The sequence below is a fragment of the Salmo salar genome, chromosome ssa04 (assembly GCF_905237065.1).
Source record: "Salmo salar chromosome ssa04, Ssal_v3.1, whole genome shotgun sequence".
Lineage (NCBI taxonomy): Eukaryota > Metazoa > Chordata > Actinopteri > Salmoniformes > Salmonidae > Salmo > Salmo salar.
In genome coordinates this window covers 72,340,367-72,352,470 of record NC_059445.1, presented here as the reverse complement: position 1 = coordinate 72,352,470, position 12,104 = coordinate 72,340,367, and the positions used below count along the sequence as shown (strand labels likewise).

General features: G+C 44.1%; 1 protein-coding gene across 4 annotated transcripts in view; it reads right to left on the bottom strand.

Moving 5' to 3' along the window:
- gramd1ba (GRAM domain containing 1Ba) overlaps positions 1-12,104 on the bottom strand; it is a 178,451-nt gene that overhangs the window by 75,578 nt on the left and 90,769 nt on the right. For all 4 annotated transcript variants that reach the window (XM_045717302.1, XM_045717299.1, XM_045717300.1 and 1 more), the window contains one exon: positions 4,738-4,764. In XM_045717302.1, coding sequence (XP_045573258.1) covers positions 4,738-4,764 — 27 coding nt within the window. The remainder of the gene's footprint in view (positions 1-4,737; positions 4,765-12,104) is intronic.

Here is a 12,104-nt window from a genome sequence, read left to right as displayed (position 1 = left end):
TTGGAGTACACAGTGAGAGCGTGCGTGATTTAGAAGGGCAAGAACACCAAGACAAATGGATGGATGCACATGCTGCGTTAGCGCTGCTACAAGATCTGAAGGAAAATGACTCAGACGGCAGGGAGGAATTGAATCATGACATCTCAGATGATTATTCTTCTGATTCTGAGCCTCAGCCTGAATCTACACTTCCGAGGCCTAGTCATAAAAAAGCCAGAACGGTATGCCCGGGCCACCAACAAATGAGATGGTGAGACAGGAGAGAGGAAGGAACAGCACCGTTTCAGAAAAGATCCACATTGGGCAGCAGGTGAGCAAGTTTCAGAGAATGTGGTGATGAGGCTTGTGGAACCTTATGCTGGCAAGGGGAGAAATGTCACCATGGACAATTTCTTCACTTCACTGTCATTGGCGAACAAGTTGCTTGCAAATAAAACAATCCTAGTCGGCACCATGAACAAAGCGAGATGGGAGCTCACTCTCTCTGCGCAAAATATGCACTTGCACAGCTGTTGTACTCCACAACGGTGCTGAAGAATGACAAGACAACACTCACACTATACCAGTGCAAGGCAAGAAATAACATTTCTGTCGTTTTTTCCGACAGCTACCATCGACAGGACATGAAGAGAAAACTGGATACTATTACGCACTACAACCAAACAAGTATTCAGAACTCTCGACTTTTTCCACTTTGTTACCATACAGCCTTATTCTAAAATTGATTAAATCATTTTTTTCCCCCTCAATCTACACACAATATCCCATAATGATAAAGCAAAACATAAGTATTCAGACCCTTTACTCAGTACTTTGTTGAAGCACCTTTGGCAGCAAATACAGCCTCGTGTCTTCTTGGGTATGACACTACAAGCTTGGCACACTTGTATTTGGGGAGTTTCTCCCATTCTTCTCTACAGATCCTCTCAAGCTCTGTCAGGTTGTATGGGGAGCGTCGCTGCACAGCTATTTTCAGGTCTCTGCAGAGACGTTAGATCGGATTAAAGTCTGGGCTCTGGCTGGGCCACTCAAGGACATTCAGAGACTTGTCCCGAAGCCACTCCTGCGTTGTCTTGGCTGTGTGCTTAAGGTCACCCCCAGTCTGAGGTCCTGAGTGCTATGGAGCAGGTTTTCATCAAGGATCGCTCTGTACTTTGCTCCGTTCATCTTTCCCTCCATCTTCACTAGTCTCCCAGTCCCTGCCGCTGGAAAAACATCCCTACAGCATGATGCTGCCACCACCATGCTTCACCGTTGGGATGGTGCCAGGTTTCCTCCAGACATGACGCTTGGCATTCAGGCCAAAGAGCTGAATCTTGGTTTCATCAGACCAGAGCATCTTGTTTCACATGGTCTGAGAGTCATTAGGTGTCTTTTGGCAAACTGCAAGCGGGCTGTCATGTGCCTTTTACTGAGGAGTGGCTTCCGTCTGGCCTCTCAACCATAAAGGCTTGATTGGTGGAATGCTGCATAGATGGTTGTCCTTCTGGAAGGTTCTCCCATCTCCACAAAGGAATTTGGGAGCTTTGTCAGAGTGACCATTAGGTTCTTGGTCACCTCCCTGACCAAGGCCCTTCTCCCCCGATTGCTCAGTTTAGCCAGGCGGCCAGCTCTAGGAAGAGTCTTGGTGGTTGCAAACTTCTTCCATTTAAGAATGATAGAGTCCACTGTGTTCTTGGGGACCTTCAATGCTGTATACATTTTTTGGTACCCTTCTCCAGATCTATGCCTCGACACAATCCTGTCTCGGCGTTCTACGGACAATTCCTTCGACCTCATGGCTTGGTTTTTGCTCTGACATGCACTGTCAACTGTGGGACCTAATAGAGACGTGTGTGCCTTTCCAAATCATGTACAATCTATTTAAATGTACCGCATGTAGACTCCAATCAAGTTGTAGAAACATCAAGGATGACCAATGGAAACAGGATGCACCTGAGCTCAATTTCGAGTCTCATAGCAAAGGGTCTGAATACTTATGTCAATAAGGTATCTTTTTTTTTTTCTATATATAACAGTTTTAACTTTGTCATTATGGGCTATTGTGTGTAGATTGAGGGTGAAAAAAACCAAATACATTTTAGAATAAGGCTGTAAGGTAACAAAATGTGGAAAAAGGGAAGGGGTCTGAATACTTTCCAACTGCACTGCATAAGTATGTAGACACCTCTTCAAATTAGTGTATTCGGCTATTTCAGCCACACCCGTTACTGACAGGTGTATAAAATCGAGCACACAGCTCCATAGACAAACATTAGCAGTAGAATGGCCTTACTTAACAGCTCAGAGACTTTCAACGTGGCACCGTCATAGAATGCCACCTTTTCATCAAGTCAGTTCAACAAACTATAAGTGCTGTTAGTTGTGAAGTGGAAACGTCTTGGAGCAACAACGGCTCTACCGCGAAGTGGTAGGACACACAAGCTCACAGAACGGGACCGCCGAGTGCTGAAGTGCGTAGGGCATAAAAATCATGTGTCCTTGGTTGCAACACTCACAACCGAGTTCAAAACTGCCTCTGGAAGCAATGTCAGCACAAGAACTGTTCGTCGGGAGCTTCATGAAATGGGTTTCCGTGGCCGAGCAACCACACACAATCCTAAGATCACCATGCGCAATGCCAAGCGTCGGCTGGAGTGGTGTAAAGAGCGCCGCCATTACACTCTGAATCAGTAGAAACGCATTCTCTGGAGTTATGAATCACGCTTCACCATCTGACAGTCGACGGAAGAATCTGGGTTTGGATGCCAGGAGAACGCTACCTGCCCGAATGCATAGTGCCAACTGTAAAGTTTGGTGGAGGAGGAATAATGGTCTGGGGCTGTTTTTCATGGTTCGTGCAAGGCCCCTTAGTTCCAGTGAAGGGAAATCTTAACGCTACAGCATACAATGACATTCTAGACAATTTGGTTTTTCCAACTTTGTGGCAAGAGTTTGGGGAAGGCCCTTTCCCGTTTCAGCATGACAATGTCCCTGTGCACAAAGCGAGGTCCATACAGAAATGTTTTGTTGAGATCGGTGTGGAAGAACTTGACTGGCTTGCACAGAGCCCTGACCTTCACTCCATTGAACATATTTGGGATAAATTGGAAAGCCGACTGCGTGCCACGCGTATTCAGCTAACATCAGTGCCCAACCTCACAAATGCTCTTGTGGCTGAATGGAAGCAAGTCCCCACAGCAATGTTCCAAAGTCTATTGGAAAGCCTTCCCAGAAGAGTGGAGGCTGTTATAGCATCAAAGGGGGACCAACTCCATATTAATGCCCATGATTTTTAGACGAGCAGATGTCCACATACTTTTGGTCATAAAGTGTAGCTCAGGCTACTAAGCAAAGAGTAGTAGCATAATAAAACTTAATTTGTGTTTTGAAAAACATTTTCTTATTTCCATGTTTCTTTAGACCTGCCTCAAAAATGATAATGTTTATCTTTATGATGGTTCTTCATTTGTACATATAGCCTACAGTAGCCTCAATTACATTCAGCCGTGGGTCGATTTCTCCTTTAGCGGATGGTGAGGGGGCCCAAACGTAGTTATAAATAATTTGTACACTGCAAATTGACCGCAAGAATCCCAAACAGATTTTTTATTTTATTTTTATTTAACCCTTATTTTATCAGGTAAATTGACTGAGAACACATTCACAGCAACAGCCTGGGGAATAGTTACAGGGGAGAGGAGGGGGGATGAATGAACCAATTGTAAGCTGGGGATGATTAGGTGGCCGTGATGGTATGAGGGCCAGATGGGGAATTTAGCTCGGACACCGGGGTTAACACTCCTACTCTTACGATAAGTGCCACGTGATCTTTAATGACCTTAGAGAGTCAGGACACCCATTTACCGTCCCATCCGAAAGACAGCACCCTACACAGGACAATGTCCCCAATCACTTAAAATTGGACCAGAGGAAAGGGTGCCTCCTACTGGCCCTCCAACACCACTTCCAGCAGCATCTGGTCTACCAACCAGGACCAACCCTGCTTAGCTTCAGAAGCAAGCTCTCTGTGGGATGCAGGGTGGTATGCTGCTGGCAAATACAGATGTAGTATTTGACAAAAACATTGATTGAGTATTTTCTAACCTTGATTACATTGGGATATGATCAGATATGCCTCTCTATTTATGAGTGAGAATACTTGGGAACATATTTCTTAAATTAAAATCACTTTAAGCTCATTTCTTGGTGATTTTAGAGTCTTTAATTTGATGAGTATTTTATTTGGCCAGCCAGAAACAATTGGGGAACCCTGGCTTACAGTAACACATTTGCGTATTCTAATGTTACATAAAACCTTCATAAATGCAACCAAATGATTATTTTTCCAATAGCATTATTAGACTGTTAGAATGTTGACGTCCAAAAGATGCATCATTGGCTCGGGGGTCCTCAAGGCCTTTCTAGTGTTAAACGTTGCATAACCATTCCGGTGCTTCCACAGTGAACACCCTCTCTAATGGGCACGGCTCTGCATATCAACCAGATTATGTTCACGCATGCACACACACATACACACAATACTTTCAGGTCGCCCGAGGTAAAATAGCACCTGGACCTAACAAAACACCAGAAACAGACAGTTTGACAAATACAAAAGGCTGAATACTCTTCACACAATGAGAGGTGTAGTTTGTCCGGAAACTAAAACAATGGCATTTTCATTATCTTGGAGCGGAAGTCATGATTCAGCAACCATCTTTTAGCACATTCTCTGCACAAAGAGCCAATTCTTACCTCAGCTTGCCTGTCCCACTGTCAGATCTGTAAGAAAACAAAATTACATTTTTTTTAGCTTATAAAACTACTAAAAACAATAGTTTTCTGGGTGAATACTTATTATCACATCATGGCAATCAACTCATAATTCAAAAAGACAACACCACAACACATTCATTAATCTGGTTGTATTTATGAAACTGTTAGCATGGCAATCAGATGTAAATAAACCGTGACTGACTCATCCAAATGACCTGGTAAAGTAAAGACCCTTATCAAGGTGCATAAACAAACATACAGTGCATTCGGAAAGTATACAGACCCCTTGACTTTCTCCACATTTTGTTACATTACAGCCTTATTCTAAAATTGATTAAATCGTAATTTTTCTCCTCAATCTACACACAGTATCACATTTTAGAATAAATTAAATTTACTACAAATAAAAAACAGAAATATCTTATTTACATACCCTTTGCTATGACACTCAAAATTGAGCTCAACTGCATCCTGTTTCGATTGATCATCCTTGAGAAGTTTCTACAACTTGATTGGAGTCCACCTGTGGTAAATTCACTTGATTGGACATGAGGGTGTCTATATAAGGTCCCACAGTTGACAGTGCATGTCAGAGCAACAACCAAGCCACGAGGTCGAAGGAATTGTCCGTAGAGCGCCGAGACAGGATTGTGTTGAAGCACAGATCTGGGGAAGGGTACCAAAACATTTTTGAAGCATTAAAAAGTCCAAGAACACAGTGGCCTCCATCTTTCTGAAATGGAAGAAGTTTGGAAGCACCAAGACTTCCTAGAGCTGGCCGCCCAGCCAAACTGAGCAATCGGGGGAGAAGGGCCTCGGTCAGGGAGGTGACCAAGAACCCGATGGTCACTCTGACAGAGCTCCAGAGTTCCTCTGTGGAGATGGAGAACCTTCCAGAAGGACAACAATCTCTGCAGCACTCCACCAATCAGGCCTTTATGGTAGACCGGCCAGACGGAAGCCACTCCTCAGTAAAGTTTGAACTCCTTGGACTGAATGCCAAGCGTCACATCTGACATCTGGAAGAAACCTGGCACCATCCCAACGGTGAAGCATGGTGGTGGCAGCATCATGCTGTGGGGATGTTTTTCAGCGGATTACCAGGACGTGTACTCCGAGCATGCGCTGGCCAACTGGCAAATGTCTTCACTGACATTTTCAACCTCGTCCTGCTCAGTCCCCTCCTGTACTCCCTGTTCACTCATGACTGCACGGCCAGGCACGACCAACACCATCATTAAGTTTGTTGATGACAACACTGGTAGGCCTGATCACTGACAACAATGGGATAGCCTATAGGGAGGTCAGAGACCTGACGTGTGGTGCAAGGACAACAACCCCTCCCTCAACGTGATCAAGACAAAGGAGATGATTGTGGACTACAGGAAAAGGAGGACCGAGCACGCCCCCATTCTCATTGACAGGGCTGTAGTGGAGTAGGTTGAGAGCTTCAAATTCCTTGGTGTCCACATCACCAAAAACCTAACATGGTCCAAGCACACCAAGACAGTCGTGTAGAGGGCACAACAAAACCTATTCCCCCTCAGGAGACTGAAAATATTTGGCATGGTTCCTCAGATCCTCAAAAGGTTTTACAGCTGCACCATCGAGAGCATCCTGATGGGTTGCATCACTGCCTGGTATGGCAACTGATCGGCCTCCGATCGCAAAGCACTACAGAGGGTAGTGTGTACGGCCCAGTACATCACCGTGGCCAAGCTTCCTGCCATTCAGGACCTCTATACCAGGCGGTGTCAGAAGAAGGCCCTAAAAATTGTCAAAGACTCCAGCCACCCTAGTCATAGACTGTTCTCTGTGCTACCGCATTGCAAGCGGTCCCGGAGCGCCAAGTCCCGGTCCAAGAGCTTCTAAACAGCTTCTACCCCCAAATCATAAGATTCCTGAACAGCTAATCAAATGGCTACCCAGACTATTTGCATCCCCCCCCCATGCTGCTGCTATTCTCTGTTATTATCTATGCATAGCCACTTTAATAACGCTACCTACATGTACATAATTACCTCGACACCGGTGCCCCCGCACATTGACTCTGTACCGGTACCTGGCCAGTCTCCTCCTCATTGAGGTCACCCACAGGTGACAGCCCTGCCTAACACCCAGGCTGCAGGACTTCTGACCCAGCGGGCCACTCTGGACTATGGTGAAAAGCAGCCTTCACACACGCTTTCACAAACTCAGTCTTACATTATTTTCTCAGTCCCCCACTATTTCCATCCCGCTCTCTTGTTCCTCTCCTCACCTGCTCTGTTCAGCTCTGCTGGTGTACCTTCCTGTACTATGATACCCTGTATATCTGGCTATAGTCCGCTGTGCTGGGTGGATATATTCTCCCCATGGGGGCCGCCCTGCCTGCCTTCCCAGAGAATCACCACATAATTCATGTACTGTCCACCAGGGAGGTGGAGCTAGGGGAGGGGTCCATTGGAGTTAACCATGGGGGAACATGTGTAGTGCTCAATGCCCCCCAACCCCCATATGGCTGTCTCTGCAAGTGTTAATACAGGGGGTTGTGTGTGTGTGTGGTTGGTTCAGGGCCGAGGGGTTTTAGTGATATACTCTACAACCCAGTGTGAGGTAAATGAGCATCCCGGTGAGATTGTCTAGCATTTAATTTAATACTCCAATGGGTCGTTAATAGGCAACATGCAAGAAGGCAAGGAAGGTAGACACCTAGACTGCTCTTCCCTGCAGTGTGATAGTCTTGTGTTTGTTGTGTAGTAAATATTTCAGCTTATATTTTCATAGTTTTTTATTATTTTCTTCCTGTAAAGCACATTGCGTTGCGTTCCATGTCTTAAATGTGCTGTATAAATAAAGCTTAATTTGAAGGTGTAGGATAAAGCTCTGCCTAGATGCTGATCTTGTGTCAGTTTTGCATTTTCCTCACTCCTCAGACCTGGGTTAAATACGTATTCAAATGTCCGCCAACAAGTAGGCATTCAAATCAAATTCATGTCTTGGGCAGTAGCTGAAGATATCGGAGATGAGTGACTAGAATCAGTCGTAACACTCTAGCAGCTAGTCACTGTTTTACAACATAAGACAGGTGCACAGCCAGAACATAATTATGAGTCACATAGGTCTGGGCGGTATACCGTATTTTACTGTACACCGGTACTTATGCACGGACCAGCTTGGGTTTTTACTTTATCTTCTATAACGGTATTTGAATGTTTGGTTTGTTAACTGTGATACGCCGTGTGTAACGTTCATTTTTATGGTTTACTCCGCTACTTGAGTCATCCCTCTCTGCTCTCTCCATGCCGCTTTCCACACAGACCTAGTCCCATCCCGTCACTCAAGAAGCGCATTTATTGTTGATTGACCACTAGACACTTTAGTTCAGTCTGCATGCTCAATGCAGCACATGCAACAATGTTGATGACAACGATGTTGTTCCCACTTTGATCTTAATTTTAATCCACAAGCATTCTATAATTACAATATTCGTTTGTGTTTCTTACATCTGCAAACAGCTAGTTCGTATTTTCTTAGTAAATTAAGCTAAATCAGGTTAGCTGTCTAGCTAACTCGCTAATAAAAGTACTGAGTTAGGGCAAACGTAGCTAGCTAATACAGCCTGATACCAGTACTGGTGGAGGCTTAAATCAGCATGTTGTTTGTGCAATCTACATCATAGAGGAATAGGCGAAGCATGAATATGTTGGCTATATAAATACAGATTTAATGTAGCTAAAGATTATAGGGTCCCCTAGGAAACACTGAACGTCAATTTGGTTCCTACCCTGTCACGATAACTCGTCCATGGCATTTTCATTCGTTGTCATGTCAAACACTGTATTCAAAGTGGCCACTATTATTTATATTCTAACTATAGAATTAGAACAAACATTCTATTTCCATGATTCCAAATTTCACCCAAGTGTTTTGATCTAAATCGCAATTGCAACATTTGGTTAAAAATAAGGCCTAGTATTTTTGCCCATATCGTGGCAGTATGGAAATGATCTCAAATGAGTGCAGGAAATGCAGAAATTGATGTTAATGCAGGAAATTGTTTTAAATTGAAGTTGAACAGTATAAAACAATCCAAAAGGAAAAAGACCCATTGAATTCACTTAGAATATGTGTTGCCACCCTAGGGTCACGCACTACTCATAAAGCAAATGTAGAACTTAATTAATCCAAAACATAAAACATCAAATACCGTCAGATATTGGAAAAATACCATATATGATATGATATTTTGGCCATATCGCCCAGCCCTAGAGTCACACACGCTTTCTCTGACGTCTCACACTCACACAGTCTTCCGGGCAGCTGTGAAAAACACCTTCAAGGGGGATGCAAAAGTGCAGACGTGACCACATTTGCATGGTCATAAATCATTAAGGTGGTAGGTGGCCATAAATAAATGCATAGGTGTGCCAGGGGTCTGTTTGTGAGCCTCTGAGTGATACCTGTCTGGTTAGATATACAGTCGTGGCCAAAAGTTTTGAGAATGACACAAATATTAATTTTCACAAAGTCTGCTGCCTCAGTTTGTATGATGGCAATTTGCATATACTCCAGAATGTTATGAAGAGTGATCAGTTTGCCATGCAAATTAACTGAATCCCCAAAAAACATTTCCACTGCATTTCAGCCATGCCACAAAAGGATCAGCTGACATCATGTCAGTGATTCTCTCGTTAACACAGGTGTGAGTTTTGACGAGGACAAGGCTGGAGATCACTCTGTCATGCTGATTGAGTTCGAATAACAGACTGGAAGCTTCAAAACGGAGGGTGGTGCTTGGAATCATTGTTCTTCCTCTGTCAATCATGGTTACCTGCAAGGAAACACATGCCATCATCATTGCTTTGCACAAAATGTGCTTCACAGGTAAGGATATTGCTGCCAGTAAGATTGCACCTAAATCAACCATTTATCGGATCATCAAGAACTTCAAGGAGAGCGGTTCAATTGTTGTGAAGAAGGCTTCAGGGCGCCCAAGAAAGTCCAACAAGCGCCAGGACTGACTCCTAAAGTTGATTCAGCTGCGGGATCGGGGCACCACCAGTACAGAGCTTGCTCAGGAATGGCAGCAGGCAGTTGTGAGTGCATCTGCATGCACAGTGAGGCAAAGACTTTTGGAGGATGGCCTGGTGTCAAGAAGGGAAGCAAAGAAGCCACTTCTTTCCAGGAAAAACATCAGAGACAAACTGATATTCTGCAAAAGGTACAGAGATTGGACTGCTGAGGACTGGGGTAAAGTAATTTTCTCTGATGAATCCCCTTTCCGATTGTTTGGGGCATCTGGAATAAAGCTTGTCCGGAGAAGATAAGGTGAGCGTTACCATCAGTCCTGTGTCATGCCAACAGTAAAGCATCCTGAGACCATTCATGTGTGGGGATGCTTCTCAGCCAAGGGAGTGGGCTCACTCACAATTTTGCATAAGAACACAGCCATGAATAAAGAATGGTACCAACACATCCTCCAAGAGCAACTTCTCCCAACCATCCAGGAACCATTTGGTGACGAACAATGCCTTTTCCAGCATGATGGAGCACCCTGCCATAAGGTAGAAGTGATAACTAAGTGGCTCGGGGAACAAAACATCGATATTTTGGGTCCATGGCCAGGAAACTCCCCAGACCTTAATCCCATTGAGAACATGTGGTCAATCCTCAAGAGGCGGGTGGACAAACAAAAACCCACATATTCTGACAAACTCCAAGCATTGATTATGCAGGAATGGGCTGCCATCAGTCAGGATGTGGCCCAAAAGTTAATTTACAGCATGCCAGGGCGGATTGTAGAGGTCTTGAAAAAGAAGGGTCAACACTGCAAATATTGACTCTTTGCATCAACTTCATGTAATTGTCAAAAGCCTTTGACACTTATGAAATGTATGTAATTATAATTCAGTATTCCATTGTAACATCTGACAAAAATATCTAAAGACACTGAAGCAGCAAACTTTGTGAAAATTAATATTTGTGTCATTCTCAAAACTTTGGGCCACAACTGTACAGTAGTGGAGACTGGTTGGGTTTAATGAGAAAAGGGATAAGAGGAGAAATAATTCAAGAAGTTCCATTGAAAATTGATCTGTTTTGGTGTTTAATTTTGTGGGGGGCTCTGTTACTGTACACTGGCACACTGTGATGTTGGCAATGGCCAAAATGACCTGAGGAGTGGATGTGTATTTCAAGTGGGTGGGTTGGAACCTTTGAAGTTTTTTAGAGCCAAGTTTAATGAAATAGTCCCAAAAGTGCTACATCTATTTCTAATTCTAAATAGCTTCATTACAGGTTGTAAAAAAAATGTGTGAGGTGAGCAAAGGCCCCTCGAGCTTGGAAGCACCCTGAATCAGGGGACTGAGGGGGCGTGTGCTACACCTTCATGGGAGAGGGTATACCAGTTCAAGGCAAGCCTCACCTGAAAGCTTGCAGAGGAGATGTTACACCATTATATGCCCTCCTTTGACACAAAATAATAGTTTGTTCTTGCCACAGCTGGTGCTAAGAGTAAAAAGTGTTTTGAAATGTTTGGCTATGGTGTGCCCTAATGAATATGACTCCCTTTAAGGGGTCTACACAGTCTACGCAAACAGAGGTCAGTTTGCGACGCGTTCTACGTATATTTGTGCGGCTGGATTTTTGGAACGCGAGCAAACAGACCTCCGTCGGCTCTGTTCGCGTAGATCAGCCAAACTCAACTGGCGGACGCGGTCCAGGTCCGGACCCAGAGAAGGGTCAATCCGGACCAGACATCGCATTTGTTATATAAAATGTAATATATTATTTTTAGATTTTTTTTAATCTACCAGGCGTAACATCCTCTAATTCAGCAACCTTTCTTTCTCGCTCTCTCATGAAGCAACGCCAACCTCTACTAGTGCCCAGTCTAATCCAATCGTCTGGTTATATGCAAATACAAGAGGCCGCGTCTTACCCAATCACATCAATCCAAATATCCTCTGCGGAACCTTGGGACAGGCTGGTAGAAAGTAACAAAGATTTGACCGCGGTTCAAATGTAAATATCACATATAGAAGGAGCTTAGTTACCAGTATCTTTGTTAATATGGCTTGTTCAAAAAACTAAAAGTTGACTCTGAAAACCGTAAATTCAAAGACGAGTGGACGGAACAGTATGTATTCGCCCCGCAACTAGCCCAAAACCAATGTGTCTGATATGCAGCGAGTCCGTAGCTCTCCTGAAAAGAGCCAATGTTAAGTGCTATTATGACACCAGGCATAGTAAATTCGATCAGATGTATCCCCTGAACACGGAGGTGAGAACAAACAAGATTAACCAACTCAGATCCCAATATGACAGGTCCACCAAAGTCCTTGTCAATTCCCTGACAACCCATC